The sequence below is a fragment of the Rhinichthys klamathensis genome, unplaced genomic scaffold (assembly GCF_029890125.1).
Source record: "Rhinichthys klamathensis goyatoka isolate OS25496 unplaced genomic scaffold, OSU_Roscu_1.1 h1tg000251l_1, whole genome shotgun sequence".
Lineage (NCBI taxonomy): Eukaryota > Metazoa > Chordata > Actinopteri > Cypriniformes > Leuciscidae > Rhinichthys > Rhinichthys klamathensis.
Window position 1 is genome coordinate 287,832 of NW_026606773.1, and position 22,722 is coordinate 310,553.

Genomic DNA, 22,722 nt, shown 5'->3' on the forward strand with positions numbered 1-22,722 from the left:
TTTCCTCTTTGTCCCCATCTGTTCGAAATCTGCAAATGCAGTCATTCGAGGAAATATCAACTTTAAATGGGTTGTGGCACGGCACTGCGCGGATGAATCCAATGTTTTGAGGAGAATGTGCGGCTGTCAGTCACCGCGCCGGTGTGGATACTGGCATTCGGAATCACAGATTCTACTTTTTGGAAGTATGACCAAGATAAGAATTTTCACCGGAAATTGTCATCTGAACAAGTAAGTAACATCCACTTTTGTTCGGACCAACTAAGGGAAAAAAAGCATTGCAGTAAATCGCGCTGATTAAACGATCGCTTATTATATCACGTGCATTTTACAACGGGTAATCAAATGAATAAGTTAAATTTGATTTCTTAGCAGCAGACAATCAAATAATAAATGAAGAGTCCATAATCAGAATTTAAAGTTTAATAAAGAAACATAAATGAACAGTTAAAACATTGTCTCTTACCCCAACTGTGTCAAAGTCGTTCATCTTAATACAATACACAATACAGAACTACTGCACTACATGCAAGATGCAAGATGTTCAGCTAAGATCAAATTAGTCCCTTTATTCTGAGACATTCAAGCATTTGTGGTCTGTCTATTGGAAACTTATAGACTTTTGACCTCATCAATACAGCAAGTACAAAAGTTCACCCTTAGTCAATCAGCTACATTTGAGGCATAAAGATTAATAAAAGAAAAGCATTAAACATACATTTCAAATTATAATAATGATAAACAAAAAAAATTTTTTTAGTAATGAGAAACACATCAACATGATAATAATGATTTCTTAAAATAGGATTGACTACATTTGATTAAATGATATTTAAGATCTACAATGATTAAATGATAAAACATAAGCAAATGATAAAACATAAGCAATAAATATATATAAAAAAATATATATATATTCATCAGTATACTAAGAATATGATGGTTAACAATGTTACTAAAAACTCCAGGTAGAAAAAGTAGACAAAAAAGTATGTAGACTCAAATTATGTAATAAAAACAACAACATTAATAGATCAATCAAAAACCCTGAATATCAAAGGAAACTAATGTCACACACATATGATCATTATATAAAATAACTAAAAATCTGACTAATTTAATTATAATTACATATTTTCATATAAAAGCCTTCAGAAAGTGGTGAGAATAACTTATTGGCAATAAACTAAATAAAGAATTTAGCCTAAGGCACCAGTTAAACTTATAGGTATTTCTCCAAACTCTCCAAAGCTTGCTTCTTTGTGCAGGATCTCCATTCTTTTGGAATCGTACCATAACCACTGAAAGTTTTGTTATAATACTTTTCCAAATCATTCTGGAACAGACACACAAACCACTTCCAGTATGGCAACTCTGAGACATCAGGCGTGATGCTCCAATTCTCATAATCCGTACCTGCTGTTCTATACTCCTTCCATAAAACTGTGTCATCTTTTTGAAAATCTGGGTAAAACTTTTGTGTTTCACTTGCCACTGAAGATGTGCAGAATTCCAGGCAAAGATTATCTGTACCTTTGTAAAGCATCCCTCTCATCCCACAGTTACGATGGAAGGGAGCAATGTGATCTCCAAGATGATCCTCCATTGTGTTAACACAGACAACTTTACAGAAGGGACACTGAACCCAGCAGCACTGGCAGAAATGTTCAATTAAAATATCATCTGGTGGTTTCCTGAACATTTTTATTTCAATATCAGAGGGCTTTGTTAAGTATTTGTTTGACTCTTCTGTGATGGGCTGAAGTTCTTTTTTAACAACCTCTTTTAGAAGTTCAAAGTCAGTGATGTCCAGACAGCAGTTACCAGTGAGATGTTCTTTACTGTATTCAAGCTCGTCTTTCAGACAGTCTGAGAATATCTCCAGCCACATATTAGCATCTCCATGTTTCCTTGAGACTTCGGTTGTTGCATTTTCAGCAGCCTTAATGACACATTGCCCCTTGTTCTTGATGTTCTCATTAATCATTGCAAGAGCTGGGGAGTTCTCCCCTGTTATATATGCTTTCACTTCAGATTTGATGAAATCTTCAAAGTGATTCCTCGGTAAATGTATATACTTAATGAACTTTTGAAAGTCCTCCTCCTCAGCTAGTGTTTTCAGAATGTGTTTCTCAAGGTTTGACCTGTTGCCTTTGAATGCTGGAATATTTGTCCGCATCTTTCCTGCTAGATCATTTGCAGCCTTGTTGTAGGCACTCTGGAGAATGGGTTTTTTCAGCTCACTACAAATCAAGGCTCCAAATATTGCAGCAGATTGTGCTCCTTTGCAGAATCCCTGGAACACACTGTAGTATTCTGGTTTATTTCTCTCTAAATAAATCAAAGGATCATTGTTGTTTCTGAACACCTGATGGAGGTCTGCAAACTCCTCACCTGCCCACTTACATGCACTGATTGTCAGATCAACTGTGAACTCTTTCTTGAATTCATATTGTGCTTTTTTGCACTTGTGGTTTCCTACATTCATTTTTACAAGTTGTGCAATTTCTTGAATGTAGCTTGGGTTGTAGCCTGTGTTCGCAACTAATTTTGACTTAACCTGTTTCCCAGTTTCATGAAAAATAGTGTACACCAATTGTTTTATTGACTCTTGTTCTTCTGGTGGAAGGTCTGGTCTTTTTTTCCAGGATTTTCCGATGAGATTTACACATGTGGTGAAATCAGTGATTTTATGTATGTGTTCATCTTTATTTAATCTGTCAAGCACAAGTGCTTTTTCATGAATTTCAGATATTATTGTAATAATGTCACTTTCTAAGTTAAGTTCTTCAAAAGGTTGAACATCCCCTGCCAACTCAGAGACCCACATTTCCCACACTTTCCCAAATTGTTCCTTCAGCTCATTCTCATCAAAACCTTTTTGTTTGAGCCTGAATGCAAACTCTTTGCTTTTCTCAAGGAGTTTTCGCTCATGCAGAGTTTTCTCTCCATCCAGTTTAGTGAGAGCTTTCTTTTGATAGATAATGTTATCTAGTTTTCTTTTTGCATCCCTCACAAGCCCCCAATGAAGGTGCTCGATTTTCTCTTGAAATTTCGATCTCCACTGAATCAACATCTCCTTTTCTTTGTGTTCTTCAAAGTAAAACTTCATGGACCTTTTTACCTCTTCATTGGTCTCTGCCATCTCATTTTCTAAATGTCTACTCTCAACTGTATGCAGTTGCTTGTTGTTGATTCTGTTGTGCAATTTGTCTTCAATCTCCAGCATGGCACTTCTGAGACTCCATGTCCACTTTGCATACTCCTCTTCTAATTTTCTATATGTTGCAATTTCCAAAGTATTCTTAAAGCTGAAAACAAAGTTTTCATTCAGAAGAGCGTTCCAGAGGTCTCCAATGCGATCTTTGAATTGTGTCAGTGTAAAACCACTATATTGTAAAGCCCGAGATAGGATTGTGTTCTTAAGCTCCTGCACATTTTCACTGTAACCTGGATTGGGTGGAGCCATTGGTGGGTTGCCTTCCCAGAGCTGGGCAAAGTACCTCACATCAGTCTTTATATCAAATCCAATGACGTCACTGAAACACTCTGCACCACAGACTTCTTCTTTAGCAGCTAGTTGAGTCATCTCATCTAGTTTCTCCTGTAAGCGCCTTTTCCCTACCATGTTCTTCTCGCCCGCTGTGATGTCTCCAACATTCTGATGCACATACATGCAGCTGGGATTCAGTCGTACCTTTTTCATCCTCAAGAAAGCCTGAACAACAATCTGAAGGATGTCCTGCATCTCAGCTGGATTCTCACCAAAGATGTTGATCAAAGTCATGTTTCCAAGACCGACTACAAATGTTGCCATTTCATTATCATGATGTCTTGTTGACCTGCCAGCCAACTCAAGAGCATGAAGTCCCTCAGTATCAACAACAATAATGTAGTCAAAGTTTAACTGGGTTTTCAATTCTTCTGACACCTTGACCAGCTGCATGAAGGCTCCTCTGGTACACTTCCCAGCGCTGACCGCAAACTGCAGTCCAAACATGGCATTCAGCATGGTGGATTTCCCAGTGCTCTGAATACCCAAAATTGACAACACAAAGACTTTTTGGTCTCCCAGCATTTTGTTAAGTTCATCTAGAACAGCTTGAACCCAAATCAGAGGAACGTGAGCTGCATCACCATCCATCAGCTCGAGTGGGTATCCAGAGATTATGAGCTCTGCAGCAAATCGCGGGAGAGACCTGACATCTAGTTCGCATTCAGTACTTTTTTTCTTTCTCACAGATATGTGCGATTCATATATCTGCCCAATCTCTCTTAATATGTGCTCCAAGCCAAATGATGCTACATTCAGTTTTTCAGACAGCTTCTCTAGTTGTGACAGTTCTGTTGCCAGTTGCTTAGATTTATCATGTTCTTTTTTCAAATCCAGCACTTTTGACCATGTTTCATAATACTCATGATGAAGCTTGCAGAGATCTTTTGAAGTATACTCGTCCAGGAGGATCCCCAGCCATTTAAGGCAATACTTCTTCTCAGCAGCATCTATGGAATTAAGTTTTTCAATAAACAATTTCGAAAAATCACTGAGGCCAATCTTCTTCTGCTGCTCACGGATTGTGTACATTTCTGTTCGTTTTACGCAATTATGCATTTCAATGTTGTTCCCTTGAGGCCGATGTAGTTCTTTGTTCTTTAGACACCACATTTGCCACAGTTTTCCCTGACAAGGGAGAAATGTTTCTTTGATTTCGGACATTTCCCTTGTCTCAAGTAGTCTCATCATTTTCTCTGCTGCCTCTTTTCCTCTCCTGCATTTATCATCATTCTCGTCAAGTTTGATTCCTGAATGTTCACCCAGCTTCTCAAGTTTGAAAACTGGTTTAGAGAGGAACTCATTGATGGTTCTTCTAAGTTCCTCTGATATGTCTGATCTATTTCTTTCTTTCAAGCCAATTGTATATTTGCCTTCCTTCATCTTGAAAACATCTGTGTCATCTTCAGTCAAAAGGCAAATGAGAGGCTTTGTGCTGTTGTAGAGCTCTTCCACTATTTTCATACTTTTGTCACTCCTATCAAGATTTGGCAAAAGCACTACATTTATTGAGGACTTATCAGTCAGAATTTGTAGCTGTGTGTCATTAGCTTGTGCATCGCCATGAAGATTACAGAAGGCAATGCAGTCTCTAAATTTATCAGTTTTCTCTCCAGAAGGGCAGTACCAGGCGATCTCAACCACTCCATCCATCAGCAGGCGGGATTTGCTGCTTCCACGGCAGTGTCTGTGAAAGAAAGTTTCATGGCGTTCATTGATCAGGTTGTTCATTAATTCTGATTTGGATGAAGAAACTGCTGAAAATCTAAAAAAGGCAACCATAGGTGTCTCAGCCTTGTAGATTGTCTGGTTTTTACTGATGTTTTCTTTGTGTGACTTCCAGCTTTTCTTAAATTGTCTGAAGGTCCACAGGGGAAATTCAATCTCCTTGGTAAATATATTAGGCACAAGCAGAGGAAGAGCATACTGACATTCTGACAGTTTTGTTACCATGAGCTGACGAAGGAAATTATCTGCACAGAGAAACACTGCCATCTGGATGTCCATTGGGTGAATGGGCTGCCTTTTGCCTGTATCAACATGTACAGACCTCTTGAAAATGTTTTCAAAGGCATTACCCCCTTGCACATCAGAAACCATGGCGCCTTTTGTATTAAGCACCTCACTTTTTTCTTCTTCCATTGGAATGTATCTTGCTCTGTAATCTGCCATTAGGAGTCCTTGTATATAAGTTTGAACAAGATTCTTCTCATTACAAGGTTCATGCCTTTGTAATGGAGGAGTTACCTGCAAAAAGTCTCTTGACAGTTTGTAGGAGTTTTCACGACTGAGTTTGAGTTTACTAAATAGCTTTTCAATGCTTTCCAAATTGATCTGATCCTTGTCTTCACACTGGGATGGTTCTTTCCCCAATTCTCTTTTCTCACCGTCTTCTCTCTGCTAAATAAGTAAATGGCATATTAAGTTTATTAATTAAATTAGATATTTTTAATAGAAACCTAGACAAATATACTTTTTAAAGTAATGTTAAGGATTCAATGTAAATTATACGGCATTAACTATTATGCAACAGTTACTGTTCACCAGATTTACATGTAATGAAGTTAAATGATTGGATATAAATGTAAAAGTTAGTAACAACAATTTTATCTTTTTATTTTTAAAGAAAACTGTAAAGTTGTGATAATTAATATTATGCCACAAATGCTGTCAATAAAGCTGTATGTTTTTTTATAATGCTAAACAAATACATAATATTGGATTATGCCTGCATTTAAAAATGTATTACCTTACCTTACAATCATGTTGCAGCTGAAGAATGTTGCCTAAAAATAAAGATAAACGTAATCTACATCATGCAGCATTTTACCATTATTCTTTCATAAATATTAATGATTTGTTTAATTTAAAATTAATTTACAATAAACAAATTATACGCATGTAACCATGATTCCCTGAGAGGAACGAGACACCGCGTCAGCTGACGCAATGGGGACGCGTCCCGCAGGACCCGGTGTCTGAGCCACGTGTACCAACTAGCCAATCATGGCGGAAGCAGTGATGATGTCGCAGGGAGCTCCCCAGCATACAAAAAGGGCACCTGAAAACACATCATGAGCTTCAAATGCACGCCCGAAGCATGCAACACGATGCAGCGTCTTGTTCCTCTCTCAGAGAACCATGGTCACATGCGTAACCTGAGACGTTCCCCCAGCTGAGGCAATGGGGACTTCAATACCAACAACACAATGGTGACCAATGCCTGCTTAGAGACTAGAAATAATCTAGAACTTTAAGTACTGAATCTAAAAAGTCAGCCAGCGAGGGGAAACACCCTGCACATCGTTGCAATGGGAAGGAGTATAACCTTACTTAATACCCAGGTACCTGGGGAAGGTGAAAGAGAAGAGAATATAATTACTATAGCCGATCATCTCAAGCATCTGTCCGCTCTACTTCCGAATATATTTTCAGGGAGTCAAACACGCAGCGCCAGCTCAACTTGATGCCAGTCATCCCCTTTCACTATTATTATTATTCTCCATAACAACAATTTTCTGCACCCCAGCTTCCTCCTGGGGGGAGGGAGGATAACTTTATTCTCTTCTTAAGCAGAATTTATGTACCCCAACACCCTCCTTAGAGGGGGAGGGAGGAGATTATTCCCCTTTAGAACTAGCCATTGTTTTTATCTTCCTCTAAAAACAATATACTGTACCCCACGCCCTCCTCAGAGAGAGGAGATTTTTAGGGAAATAGGGGGAATAAAAAGGGATGGCAGAAAGGAATGCAGAACAGGACAAAGCCTGAATATCAGCCCTTCTTAAGCATTCACCTCTTTTTCTGACTATTTAAAACCTTTTGATCTGAGTGCGGCTTACTCCTATGACAGCGTCACCGCCCACCCCTCCGAGGAGGTGGGGCATAGGCAGCCACACAGCCTGCACTCAGCAAGGATTGAACTTCCCAAAGGCGGCCTATTGCGCCTGTGTCTCTCTAAACCTGTTCACTACCGTCTCAACAGCAGCGCCGAACAGTCCAAAGGACGAGACTGGGGCATCCAAGAGGATCGCTTTGTCATACTCCTTGATGTCTGACAAATTAAGCCACATATGCCTCTCCTCTGCCACCAGAGGAGCCATTGATCGTCCAAGGGAACGAGCCGCCTGCCTGGTAGCATGGAGAGCTAAATCTGTGGCCATACACAGTTCGGAGAACTCCTCAGGGGATAATCCCTCCTCCTGATCCAGGTCCTTAAGCAGATCTGCCTGGTAGACTTGTAATACATGAGTTCACACTTACAAACAAGTCAGACAGAATAAATGGCACAGTATGCGTTTTTGGCGTGACGTTCGAGGAGAGGGCTCTAAGCTTGGTATTTGGCCCGAACCCAGAATACTCCCCCTGTATTCCTGGCTGTAGTATGAACAAGCCAAGAGTGAGAAGTCAGGGTGGTGAAGGGATGCTGAAAACTGTCAAGGAATGTAGGTGAGTTGACTGTATATAGACATCCTTTCATGCTGATGGGATTAGATGTGATAATTGCTGATGACGGGTTGATTGGATTGATCATTTAAACCTGCTCCTCCTGAACTTTGTCAATAAAACATCATATAGTATACAAAGCTCCACCAGTCTGACCAGCCGCCAAATAGGCTTTACCCACCAACCTCAATGTCATTGACATGGCTTAGAGGGCAAAACGGAAGCCTTTATCGATGAGGATGTCCCCGGGGAAAGACAACTTGCTAAATTTCTCTCCACCCACGGCATCCACCCAAATCATCACAATGTATACATCCTATGGAATGCCAAAGCTGACATAATAACAGATAAATAAATATATACAAGGAAATGTAAAAAAACTAAAATACATAAATAAATATACAAAGAAATGTAAAAACAAAACAAAAACATTTTATTTATACTTTTATTTCCGTATTTGTATAATTGTACTTTTTCAACAAAAAAAAATCATTTATTTATTTATGCATTTATTTCCACTCTTATTTATTTTCACATTTATTTATTTATATATGTATTTATGTATATATTTCTTTATTTCCACATGTATTTATTCCTACATTTATTTATTTCCACATGTATTTATATGTACATTTATGTATTTATTTCCTCCTCTGTATGCTACCCAGCCAGCAATGACATGTGGGGCCCATATGAGGGCTTGATGGACGGCAAATGTGGGCCCCATTATGGGCTTGCACCCGGTATCCACATTGGGGCAAGCTGTGGAAGCCCAGACGTACTAAAAGTGGGACCTGTAAGGGTACTGCATGGGTCTTAATTGGGCAATTCATGTCAGACCCATTTGGGCCCCACCTGCCCAAATGGGTCTTAAGTGGGCTTGCACCCGGGATCCAACCATGGTTACCCAGATGGGCTTTAAATGGGCTCTGTAAGAGTCTTATGTGGGTCCTAAGTGGGAAATTCATGCCAGACCCATTGGGGCCCCACCTGCCCAAAGGGGTTTAAAGTGGGTTTGCACCCAGGATCCAGCCGTGGATGCCCAGATGGGTTTTAAGTGGGACCTGTAAGGGTCTTATGTGGTTCTTAACTGGGTAATTAATGTCAGACCCATTTGGGCCCCACCTACCTAAAGGGGTTTAAAGTGGGCTTGCACCAGGATTCAACCGTGAATGCCCCTATGGGCTTAAAGTGGGCTCTGTAAGGATCTTATGTGGGTCCTAACTGGGCATTTCATGCAAGGCCTATCTAAGCCCAACCATGCCAAATATTTTAAGGAAACAATCTAAGAAAAACTAAAATCGAAGAATGAATATAAGTCCAAGATAAATACAAGACACTTGACGCTTTGAACTGCAAGAAATATATTGTTTAATTGAACAACAAAAACAATTTAAATGTCACAACAGTAGATCTCTGAAAAAAAAAAAAAAAAAAAAAAAAAAAAAAAAAATCTCTCCAAAAAATACATTAAAGGAGTAGTTCACTTTTAAAAAAACTTTTGCTGATCATTTACACACCCCCATGTCATCCAAGATGTCCATGTCATTCTTTCTTCAGTCGAAAAGAAATTAAGGTTTTTGATGAAAACATTCCAGGATTTTTCTCCATATAATGCACTTTTACTGGGTACCAAACGGTTCAAGGTCCAAAAGACAGTTTCAGTGCAAACTGTTCAAAGGGCTCGTTCATCAAAATGCAAAATGAACAAATCTTTTTTCAAGTAATTTGGTTCATTCAACGAACGAAATGACTCGGAAAAAGATTCGTTCCTTTTTGATAAACGAGTTTGAACAGGAGAGTCACGAACGCGCATCACAGAACAGAGCAAGGCGAGCATTTGAGCTTATAAAACTTAAACTTTGTTATTTATTTTTTTAAATGAGCGATCGTTTCGCTTGATAAGACCCTTAATCATCGTCTGGAATCGTTTAAAGCCCTTTGAACAGTTTGCAGTTTGCACTGAAACTGTGTTTTGGACCTTGAACCGTTTGGTACCCAGCAAAGTGCATTATATGGAGAAAAATCCTGGAATGTTTTCATCAAAAACCTTAATTTCTTTTCGACTGAAGAAAGAAAGACATGGACATCTTGGATGACATGGGGGTGTGTAAATGATCAGCAAAAGTTTTTTTAAAAAGAACTACTCCTTTAATACGAAATACACTCATGGCGTGGTGGATGCTCCCTTTTGTCTTTGGGCTCTTGCAGCCCTCTCCCCTCCACGGTCACGTGCGCCGGTGAACCACTTCCCCAGCGCCATTTCCACTTGCTTGCGGTTCACACTTTGAGTAATTGCATTACTCTTCAGTGCACCTAAAAACAAAGGAGCATAAGTCAATTTAGCAAGGTTCTTTTTTGCTCCAACTTGCCTTTAAAAGAGAAGCAGAGTAACATTAGGTCTCGAAATCACAATTGTTCTGTCTTTGGCGCAACAAGTCACTGAAAGTGTTAACTGCCCATTTAGTTTCGTATTGACCTCATCTTTGTCGTCTTCGATCTTATCTAGCTCTGTCTTTTCCCTCAAAAAAAAAAAGCCTAAAACGTATCTAAGTAATAGGCTATTTCGTTGTCACCCTGCCTCTCCAAATGCAAAACTGACATTATAAAATGCAATAATGCAGTAACAGCTGAAAAAGTACTTGGGTGTGTGTTTTATTTTATATTTACCGGTCAATAATGCAATCGCTGCTGTCTGTCCCATAGAAGAACATGACAGCCAGCGTATGTTTTGGAACTATTGGGACTTACATGAACCACGTGACAGCCATCGCAGCGACATCAAAGAGCGTCGCAACTCTTTCTCTCTATGGCTCTGAGCCTACCTAACGTTTTCATATGTTATGTGTCTCTCTCTCACTCTTTTACAAGTGTAACTCTGTTACTATGGTTACCAATGTTTATAGTAGCGGATTAATTTCGAACTGTAATCAAACTGACTGGAACTACCTGTGCATTAAACGGTTTTACTGCACACCTTCCAGCCAATCAGAATCGAGTATTTAAACAGCCCGTGGTATAAATATATATATTAGTGCTGTAGCGGCGCGTCGATGATGTTGACGCTTCGACGGCAAAATTACGTCAACGTCATATTTTTTGCGTCGACACTTCTTTATTTATTTATTTTTTGCACATTCCCGGCGGTACAGCTTGCCACACACACACGGGAGACCGAAACATTGCAGAATAGAGCACAACTAGAAGTGAATGTGCTTTCCATTAAATTAATCACACACATTAAGCAAACCTAAGCAAACCTTTGCCACATAAAGCAAATGGTTTTGGAATACCACAGCAAGTGCTTGGGAGCACTTCGACTCGGCGCATATATATCTATGGACTCGGCGAAGTAATATCATCACTCTGGAGAGGGAGAGGACTTTTCACGAGTGATATACTACGCCGAGTCGAAGTGCTCCCAAGCACTTGCTGTGGTATTACGCCATACATTATAGTTATCCACTTTACACGCTTAGAAAAGCGCAACGTTTTATTTTGTGTCACCATTCTTGGTCGAGTTACTCTACTGGTGTAACTGTATTTAAATAGGGAAAACGTGGAGGTGTTTGGTCGCTTCTCTGCTTGGCCCCTATTGAATGAACTGGGCTAGTTAAGTGCGATCAAAGTGTCTCGCGCGATTGAGTGCATGCACTGAGACGAAAGAGGTATGTATCAACTCGTCTTAGTAAAGGGAATAACATAGTTTAATATGAAAAAACGGTGGAGCATCCCTTTAAAGTAAAAATAAATTAAATCCTGACCATATGCTACTATATCTACATTCTCATTGAAGGAGGGACATTTTCATTTCTCCTTTTTGTAGGTCTCGTTTCACTTAATCATTTCAAACACTTAATCACTAACCCTGTTTTTTGTCCGGTCTTCACCTGCACTCCACACTTTCTTAGACACAAACGCCTCGGGAGGGGTAGGTGGCAAGACATCTCCCTCGATGTCCGTTTCCTCCTCACTGGAAGCCAGCAGGGGTTTTGGTGCTCTATATTCAGTTAAAAACATACATTTAAACTTTTACAACAGAATACACTGGGAAAAAAAGCAGTTTTTGTTAGAGACATACTGATCTAGTTTTGGACTCTAAAATATTGGCATCAATATTGCTTTTTATGATTTATTCCCACCAAAATGAGTTTTTTTTATTGTATGTGGCTCAAGGCATTTTTCTAACAACTGCCATATTTGAGGTAAATGAAAAATGTAAATTAAAGGAAAAGGAAAAGTTTTTTTTTAACCTGTACCTTATTTCTAGGGTTTTTGTTACTAAGCCTGCCCTGGGTACACTAATTTTCTTGTTAAGCTTATGTACATTTATATTCCAATGAAGGTTATTGATAACATGCTTACAATACATATAGGCCCCTGTGGCACGGCCTAAGCTTTTGTCCTTTATGCAACCCCTATCTAGATTTAGTCGACTAAAATCTTATTGTATGTCGTCGACTAAAGCTAGAATAAAACTAAAACAGTTCAGATGACTAAAATATAATGGGTTTAGTTCAATAATGCATTAATTTAGAAATTTCTCAAAAATGTACAAACCCATAATTATACTGTAATAGAGAAAACATCTATTAACCAGTTAATATGAATGATTTTAAAGTTTGAACATGCAATATACAGATTTAAGTACTGTGACTTAAAAAACATCTTAAAATTAAATAAAACCACTTTTCCTAAAGTAGAATAGTCTTCTTTTCAATGAATGATACATGCATTCTTTATAACTACTTGCATACATCATTCTTTATTCTTTCAAGCAGCAGACATATTTATTTGTATTAATTAATTATAATGAATCCTTATTAAAGCTATTAACGAGCAGTGAATTTTAATCTCTTTTTCTTTTTTGCTTGATGACACAGACCGCATTGTGCTTTATTACACAACGTTCACTTTAAGACATCGGATCATGTACAATGACATGCGGATCCACTTGCACTGATGCACATCCAATACACTCAAAACTGTTTAAGACATAAAGTTCTGGATGCGTATGCAACCCGAGGACGTAGTCACTAACGCTGGACCACCAAAAAAAAGAAATCTTTATTACTACAACAGAGAGAGCAGGTCAGGGAGGAGACTTCAGTTAGCTGTGCTCAGCATTACGGCATTTCACAGACTGGCGTTCATGGCGCAGCCGACTCAAGCCGGAGTGCAACCTGTTCTCAATATACAGGTCTATGCTGAGCACAGCCAACTGCTGCTGGGCTCCTGTCTGTGGTGTATGTCATCACTCACGTAGCCATGGCCGTGCACGACCGGGTTATTGCTAATATTCCGGTTTTGAACGGTTATTGGCTGCATGTAAACGTAGTCAATATGTTGCAGCTCTTTCTGCTCGGCTGAATGAACGGCAGTCTGTGAAACGCTGTAATCATATATCGAAATATCGGAAATGTGTTTAAAGCTCATATCACCGTTATTAAAAGTATATCGTGATTCGTGATATATGAATTATTGTCCAACCTCTCCCGCTGTTTTCCCTTTGGTTAGATTCTACATCAGATTAAACAGCACAAACCAAAAATTACAGACCACTGTACAATCTGCAGTGTTATTTTTCTGGCAACATAATATTTAAACTTACCTCAATTCGTGAATGTCTGAAATGAAGTTCTTCTCCTCGAAGTGACAGCTAGCAGGGGTGCTTTCCGAATGGACCGTTAACGTTTTGAGCGCGAAACAATGCCTTTGCATACAGGCCCCTTATAGATGTCCTAAGAACTGCCTGACTGAATAACAATTAAATACAGTAAAATTCGTAAATATGTGAGAGAATTAACAAACGTTAACTGCTTCGCTGGCTTCATATGAATCAGCCTAATTAGGTGTTGTGTGCATAACAGGCAGTGGTGGAAAGAGTACTGAAAATCTGTACTCAAGTGCAAGTACTGCTGTATTGCTATTATTCTATTAAAAGTAAAAGTACTGGTGTTAGAGAAATACTCAAGTAGAAGTACAATTTGTAAAAAAAAAAAAAAAAAAAAACTAATCAGCTAGAGTTACTTTTACCCACTGATGTCACCGCCACTTCTCGGCCTGGATGTGTGTTTTCCTTTACCAAAATTTAAAACCACAACAATCTATTAATCATTAATAATTAATAAGATACAAAAGTGTTTTTCCCTATTTTTTTCTCAAACAGATCTACTGTACCTTTTACAGCCAATCAGTCATTGTTGGTGTATGCTACACCTTGATAGAAACACATGCTACTCCTTGGTCCAAGGACAAAACAGAAGTGTAAGACAGATAATGAGGCCTCCTGCAAGTCCTTTTCTAACAAATATTGAATTACAATTTCCTAAGAGGTAATAAATGCATCATATTCATGTCCATAAAGGGACTAGCTGTCTGTGAGCTATTTGGCCTCGATCATCTTAAAAATTGAAATACCGTAAAACTTCAAATTGGATCCCGGAGTTTTATTTGACCAAATTGGGACAGGTAAATGGGATGTGGATAACCGTTTGGGGTTATTTGTAGGGATGCTTGACATTGATTTTGTACCGATATCCGATATACCAATATTGTCCAATGCTTAATTTCCGGTACCGATATTAGCTGATACACCGAAACATATGATCCTTTATAGGCTTACTGCCCACTGTTCCATGACTCACTTGATACTGGGGATTTGAATGTTTTGAAGGACTAGCCAGCAACCGGTTGGCTAACTGGGGTGCGGTGCTTACTACCCCTTCGAGAGAAGATGCCAAACTGAACATTTCTTTGACTGAGGTAAACTACAGCAACACTCAAATTTTGTCTGCATTCGCTTTGAGAGGAAACATGCTTTCCAAAAAGATATAAAATGACATACTTTAGTCATTTTAAACCATTTCAAAAACCTATACCGGTTACCGATATTGTATTTTAAAGCCAATATCGGCCGATTATATTGAGCATCCCTAGTTATGTCTAAATATGCGTTTCTGCCCCAAGGGACAGGCGTCTGGGACTGGACTATTATTTGAAGTCTTACGGTAGGCCTGCAACCTTTCTGAGAGTCCACTAATCAGCATAATTCAACACAGCGTAAACTTTGACCTATTTTGATGTTTTTTACATTTTTGGGAAGTTCCATTTTTCATTTTCTGCACGACTAACAAAAATGACTGATGGATTGTTTTGGCAAAAGATCTACATATGCAATGTTTGTTCTTTGGTGACTAGCATGACTTGAAATGTATTGAGTTACAATTACTCAGTCTCAACATGCTTGATTAGCCTACATGTAGAGTTACTAAAAATTGTACAGTAAGTTATCAATAGGCCTAAATAGTTACTTTGCGCCTCTGCCATGCAGGATCCATGTGTTCCCAGTTCAAACCCAACTTAGCACATAAACATGCCATGCTGGACCCATATATGCGTTCCCAGATCAAACACATGCCCACTTGGCCCATAAATGCATCATGGAGGGCCCATATATGTGTTCCCAGTTCAAACCCATGGCCACTTGGCCCATAAATATGCCACGCAGGACCCATTTATGTGTTCACAGATCAAACCCATGCCCACTTGGCCCATTAACATGCCACGCAGGACCCATTTATGTGTTCCCAGTTCAAACCCATGGCCACTTGGCCCATAAAAATTATATGCAGGACCCATATATGTGTTCCCAGATCAAAACCATGCCCACTTGGCCCATAAATGTACCATGCAGGACCCATATATGTGTTCCCAGTTCAAACCCATGCTCATTTGGCCCATAAAAATTATATGCAGGACCCATATATGTGTTCCCAGATCAAACCCATGGGCACTTGGCCCATAAATAAACCATGCAGGACCCATATATGTGTTCCCAGTTCAAACCCATGGCCACTTAGCCCATAAAAATTATATGCTGGACCCATATATATGTTCCCAGTTCAAACCCATGCCCACTTGGCCCATAAAAATTATATGCTGGACCCATATATGTGTTCCCAGTTCAAACCCATGGCCACTTGGCCCATAAAAATTATATGCAGGACCCATATATATGTTCCCAGTTCAAACCCATGCCCACTTGGCCCATAAAAATTATATGCTGGACCCATATATGTGTTCCCAGTTCAAACCCATGGCCACTTGGCCCATAAAAATTATATGCAGGACCCATATATATGTTCCCAGTTCAAACCCATGCCCACTTGGCCCATACAAATTATATGCAGGACCCATATATGTGTTCCCAGTTCAAACCCATGGCCACTTGGCCCATAAATATACCATGCAGGACCCAAATATGTGTTCCCAGTTCAAACCCATGGCGACTTAGCCCATACAAATTATATGCTGGACCCATATATGTGTTCCCAGATCAAACCCATGCCCACTTGGCCCAGAAAAATTATATGCTGGACCCATATATGTGTTCCCAGTTCAAACCCATGGCCACTTAGCCCATAAAAATTATATGCTGGACCCATATATGTGTTCCCAGATCAAACCCATGCCCACTTGGCCCATAAATATGCTATGCAGGACCCATATATGTGTTCCCAGTTCAAACCCATGCCCACTTGGCCCATAAATATGCTATGCAGGACCCATATATGTGTTCCCAGTTCAAACCCATGCCCACTTGGCCCATAAATATGCTATGCAGGACCCATATATGTGTTCTCAGTTCAAACCCATGCCCAATTGACCCATGCCTGTCCCTTATGGGGCCCATGTAATCAGCTCATATGGGCTTCCTATGTGGGACTCATACTACAAAACCTACATGGGACCCGCTGATTTCACCCAGCCAAAGCCCATGCCCACACAGTAACCATGGAACCCCTACTTAACCCATCTGGGCCCCATATGTCATTGCTGGCTGGGTAATGAGGGGGGAGTGTTTTACCTCAGACATAGCAATCGAGCTCAGAGTCAGCCTTCGCTCCAAACCTTCCTGCAGGAAGGAAAGCACAGCTCTGATAAGGCATCTCCCGGGGTCTTCCCGTTGAGAAGAACACCACTCAACAAACAGGTTCCACTTCAGGGAGTGAATGCGCTCTCGCTGAAGTGATATGTCTACCACCACCTGGGGTAGATCACCTACGTCCTCCACGTCCCGTCTAGAGACCACACGCAGAGGTTCCAGAGGACTAGTAAGACCTGCTACTCGTTCTCCCTGACTTTGCATAGTGTCTGTGCAAGTAGGCTCACTGGGGGAAATGCATACTTGTGTAGGCCCCGGGACCAGCTGTGTGCCACTGCATCCATGCCAAGGGTCTCCTCGGTCAGGGAGTAAAACAGCAATGGGGCGTGTCCGGAGAGGCAAACAAACCTGTGCATCTCCAAAGCGTCCAAAGATCAGCTGGACCGCCTGGGGATGGAGTCTTCACTCTCCCGGAAGTGCAGGCTGTCGTGAGTGAGAACTCATCGGCAGTATGTTTGAGCACGCCCGGAATATGAATGGTTCAAAGGACTCCATAGGAGTCTGACTACATAGGAGGAGATGGCGGGTGAGTTGCCACATGCGATTGGAGCGTAGACAAGTCATACTGCAAGCAACCCAAGGCAGTTGGGGTCTCGTCCAAATACCCAAAACTGCATGCCCATTGTATGTGGCACCCCAGCTAGTGGTAGAGGCATCAGTGAATACAACAGTATGGTGATTGGCACTCAGTGCCACACCCATTTAGGGACTCGACCATAAACCAAGTGCTGAAGCGGCATCATATGAAGCAATCCGAGTGGCGTTACAGCGGCTACGGATGTGATATGCCCCAGGAGCCTCTGAAATAGTTTCAGTGGGGCTGCCATCCTGCTCTTGAGTGAATTCAAGCAGTTCAACACCGAGAGAACACATTCCTCTGTGAGGCGTGCTAGGCTGACAGAGTCCAACTCCGTAATGAGAAAAGAGATCGTCTGCACAGAGGAGAGTTTTCTCTTTTCCCAGTTGACACGAAGCCCCAGCTGGCTGAGGTGTCTGAGCACCATGTCCCTGTGTTCGCACAACTGCTCTCGCGACTCGGCCAGAATGAGCCAGTACTACTGTTGTGCAACTCCTTAAGTGCCTTGGTCTGATAGACCTGCAGGAGAGCCATGGCGTGCAGGACGGAGGCGGCCTGTCCAGCAGCTCTGTAAGCATTAGCCGTAAGAATGGACGAGAACTTAGAGGCCTTGGATGGGAGACACGGATTACCCCTCGAGGGAGCAGCGCTTTTTGGACACAATTGCATCACAAACACGCGCTCCACCGGGGAATCTCCACGTACCCCTTGGCTATCCCACCGTCGAGAGTAGTAAGGGAGGAAGAGGTCTCGGACCGGTTTCGGGCAGAAAAAGGAGCTGTCCATGATCTGGTAATTTCTCCATGCATTTCTGGAAAGAATGGCTCAGGGGCGGGGGTGCTGAGAACCAGCATATCCATCAGCTCTGGGTCAGGATCGAAGTTAGATCGGGGTATAGACGAGGGAACTCCAACTCGTCTTAGGTAGTTGAGCCAGCAGAATATCGTTTTCAGTTTCACTACAGTCAGTAAGTGTAACATTTTCTCCAATTATGATTGATGCAGTAACGCAGACCATCGCCAGGTTCCTCAGTGAATAAACTTGAAATCAGTGAAGAATTACATCGCTTCTTGTTGTCCTTCGACTGAAAATTACAACCAAAAGCCGCAAAATGTGGCATCGTATCAGTATTTTATTTTCTGAGTTGTGTATTCCGAGTTGTGTTGCAGTAAAAATAGCAACAGGTAGCGGCAGAAGTTCACGAGTACAACCATTTGATGTCATCGACACAGAACACCTTTATTGTAAACGCACTGCACCTAAAATGGCGCAGTGCCCCCTGCCTCCCCCACCCCAATCCCCATCGTCCAAAATATGTATATAACGATGTGGATTTTTTAAATAACGTAAATTCAGTAAGAGACATCATTTACATTATATTAGCCATACAAGTCTTAATACCCGTTGGTTCCATTTAAAGGCTTTGTTGTTAGTATCAATCATTTTCAATGCTTACCATTAGAATGACTACTTTTTTTAACACTACAAAATATTCACAATGTACATCTTATCAATAAATTAAGAAAGTTCAATTGCACTTATGTTTAGGTAACTTGCCATGGTTTTCCTTTTTTCCAGGTTCCTGCCCAAAAGCCTGAGTTTCCATTTTTTTCTTTATGCTCAGCCACTGACTGATAGTATCTGTTCACAAGAAAACATAATTTATCCTGCATGTTTGAGGTAACATACTGTGGGAAAATATCAGTTACACTTTCCGGCATTCTATTCCTTTCTCTTACACACACACCAAGAGTGGGTTTGTTTGCTCACCCACGAATCACAATATGAGCACTCGCAGACACTCCTAGTCTTCACTCTCGTGCCTGGTTAGAGCAGAAACAGAAAAACCACTCGGCTCCCGTCAAGACTACTTACTAGAGATTCCAATAGAGAATGAACAAAGTACTTACGTGGCACAATTCATGAAGAATGATGGGAATAATAAAGATATGAGTATGTCGAGCCAGGGAAGTGATTTTGTGGCCGTCAAAAAGTCAAAAGTTGGATAGTGATGCCAAAGTTACTCTGCTGTAGAGAGAAGACCAAAACGGATTTATAAACACAACATAATAGGTCAGCCTCCACTGCAAACATACACAACTTAACAGTAACAGTTAACACAACTTAACATTAACCCTCTGGGGACCAAAAACGCACCCGTGCGTTTTGCTCGTTTTTTTTTTAGCAATGCAAAATAAACTCAGACTGCTTTGTTAATTTTGATCTTTCATTTTCGTGTTATACATCAATCGATCCTGTTCAGTTTCTATTTTTTTCTGTATACTCACAATAAAAATAAAGTGTTTTGCTTTTTGCCAAATAAAGAAAAATGAACATGATGCGAGTTCTGCTCTCTCTCTGTCAGCGAACTCCAATTTGAAACGCGTTCGGAAATGATCTGTAACTCCACGAAAATTCAGTCAAACAGGCAAACATACCCACGGGCATTTAAAGCTTGAGATCGCATCTTTTAAATGAAGTAATACGCTGATTTCACGCAGCCGCCATTTTGAAATCACTCCGGTGGGAAGAAAACCGGAAGTGTTGCTTTTAATCATAGGAGAGTCGCGAATGGCGATGGCGTATTGTTGTGTTAATGTAGAAATTAGTTATTCTAAAAATGTACATACATTTCTTTCATACTTTAGACTATATACAGTGAAATTAATTTATAAATAAAACATTTTTTTTATATATATAATTCAGAACGTAAAAAAAGAAGCAGGAACGAACTATACATACCCTATACTGGATATTAACATCCAATAGTGTAAATCGCGGCAGTAGCTTCAGGTTGGTAGTCCAAGGCATTGTTGTTTATCTGTACTTCCGGGGTTCTTCCCACCGGAGCCTCGCTTTCGATTTCAAAATGGCGGCAGCGTGAAATCAGCGTATTTAAATTAAAAACAAATATTCTCAGCTTCTGTAATCTGTATGAAAATAGAGCGATTCCAGTCGAGCTGATTACGAGCTCATTTACTTTAATTCGTTCACGCCTACTCACGGAGCGCGCTATTCACAAGATAATGTGTTAAGCCATCTATGCAAAACAGGTAAAGGCCCCCAAGCAAATGCATTAAAGGCTTCAAGTTTCATCATTCAGTCACCTGCGCGTTGGGAAGATGGCAGCTCTTCAGCTCGTCCTGGATACTAGCGACGAAGAATGCACCTTTTCATCAGAAGAAGAGCGCGACTACTCTGATGACGACCGTTTGTATTTTGAAGAGCGACCCCAGACAGCAAGCCTGAATAAACAATGTTTTTCCATCTGAATCATCATTATGGTTGATATTGAAATTTCAATGCAAAATTAATGTTGAATCACCATTACCCTGTCGATGAAAACCTATAGGTTACTGTCGTAAACCCGGTTCTCTGAAACATTAAGTGGAGAGATCCACCGGCTTTGCCACGCTTTCCGCAAGAGAAGCGAATATACTTACTGGAGAACAGCAGTCCTTGCAGGCCTTATATGCTCTCAGGTAAGGGGTTGGGGCCCTACCTGCGCGCTTCTGTCTGTCTAGCTAGACTTGGTGCAATTGGATGCTTCTGCAGAGGTCAGGTACGGATGCCCTTCCCATAGGTGGATCTCTCCACTCGATGTTTCAGAGAACCGGGGTTATGACAGTAACCTGTTGTTTTATTTGCTCTTCTAATTGTGAATAATAAATGTGTAATATTTTAATTAGCTTAATACACAATGGAGCCTAACTTATTGTAATAATTATTTGACGTAGCCTGCTTTTACACTCAGAATGATTTTTTTGGCATCCTCGTGTACTAAACTGCTTTTTTTATTGTTTGCCTGCTGTAGAAACGATAAGGATGTGTTAATGTCAATGTTGTTTTTTTTTATTTGGCGTTGGGGAACTGTACTTACATGTTCAAGTTTAATATGGGAAGACGAAGGCTCCACCCCCTGTGTTGTGGTGAGGTGGGGACTGGGAGAACGGAAGCAGAATAGTACCTCGCTGGTTCAAGTGGTGTTTTCTGAATGCAATACAAAACAATGCAATGTTTTTTTTTTATAAAGCACAATTTAAAAACAACCGAAGTTGACCAAAGTGCTGTACAAGTACAAAAGAAAACCAATAGTAAAAAACAAACAATAAAAGAAAAAAAATTTCAAACAATAAAAGACAATAAAATGATTTTTAATGTTGAATAAGTCAGGGGTTTACGCCATGGCTGTGGCCTACATCAACTTTTAATAAACACCATTTGTCATCAAAACTCCTCATCATACCTGTCAACATTTGGTTTTCAAAATCCGGGAGATTTCTCCGGCGGGGGGGGGTTTAGGGGTTGAGGGTTGGGGTATATGTACAACTTGTAACGACTGGAAATAAGGTGTGGCCCCTTTAAGAGCTATGCGCTCCCTGTTGAACTGTATGTGCCTTGGGCCTCGAACACCCCTTTTACTGTCAATGCGAACACCCCATGTAGGCGGGTAATTTCTGTTTGATGCTAATTTTTATCTTATTTTGTTTACTAAGTAACGATGTGGACAGTAGAACGTGTGACAGACAGTTAGGCTACACGAGTTAGATTTGGGAATAAAGTGCGAGTTGTGAGATGCCAATCGCCTCCGTGTGTCTGTCTGGCCTCTGCATGCAATAACTTCAGTTGTGAGTTATCCCTAATCTTCCTGAAGCAACGCGTTACAAACTGTACTTCAGTTTCATTGCGGGGACACCACCTTCACCTGCCATCATGTCTATCGGCTCGCTTTCGGGTTAAACTTTCCGCGACTGCGCAACTGGGTTATAGGTTGCCAGGTTGAGGTGACAAACGGGTTGAAATTGTAAATGGTCTGTGGATTGTGTGAATATAATGCATTTAATACAATCTGGCAACTGGTCAACATTAGACAAACATATTGGTCCGATTATTCATAAAGGAGTTTGGGCCATGCAAATTACGGGAGTTTCCCGGGAGAAATAACAAACCGGGAGGGGTCCGGGAGATAGGGCTAAAAAACGGGAGAAACCCGGGAAAAACGGGAGTGTTGACAGGTATGCTCCTCATCCTTGTCTTGAGAACGCTACAACATTTAAACGTTTGTACATTTAATGTAAAAATTACAACCTATGCAATGCCACTGACAACCAAAGAGACACATTTCAGAGAAAACTTGGAATAACTGCATAAACACTGCCTGCAAAGTGCAAATAAGTGATTGCCGTCAACATTCGACGT

The 22,722-nt window shown here is 40.6% G+C and overlaps 1 protein-coding gene and 1 long non-coding RNA gene across 2 annotated transcripts; both read right to left on the reverse strand.

Moving 5' to 3' along the window:
• Positions 1-908: 908 nt before the first annotated feature.
• Positions 909-17,150, reverse strand: zmp:0000000912 (interferon-induced very large GTPase 1). The gene is made up of 5 exons (XM_056266609.1): positions 16,876-17,150; positions 11,890-11,999; positions 10,232-10,315; positions 7,528-7,790; positions 909-5,953 (listed from the first exon to the last, which is right to left on the reverse strand). The coding sequence occupies exons 1-5, from the start codon at positions 17,148-17,150 to the stop codon at positions 1,223-1,225; spliced, it is 5,463 nt and encodes a 1,820-aa protein (XP_056122584.1). The 3' UTR covers positions 909-1,222.
• A 1,739-nt stretch (positions 17,151-18,889) lies between these two features.
• On the reverse strand, positions 18,890-21,516 carry LOC130101091 (uncharacterized). The gene is made up of 3 exons (XR_008808948.1): positions 21,404-21,516; positions 19,294-19,551; positions 18,890-19,164 (listed from the first exon to the last, which is right to left on the reverse strand). It is a non-coding gene; the product is annotated as an uncharacterized LOC130101091 (long non-coding RNA).
• Positions 21,517-22,722: the final 1,206 nt, after the last annotated feature.

Bases quoted from the DNA above. Each gene is read 5' to 3' on its own strand.
- zmp:0000000912 (XM_056266609.1), bottom strand. From the start codon at position 17,150: ATGCAAAGTCAGGGAGAACGAGTAGCAGGTCTTACTAGTCCTCTGGAA. The intron at 10,316-11,889 runs GTGAAGACCGGA...CTTTGTTTTTAG, and splicing joins TAAGAAAGTGTGGAGTGCAG to GTGCACTGAAGAGTAATGCA. The intron at 5,954-7,527 runs GTAGTGAACAGG...TTACTTATTTAG, and splicing joins TCGGCGCTGCTGTTGAGACG to CAGAGAGAAGACGGTGAGAA.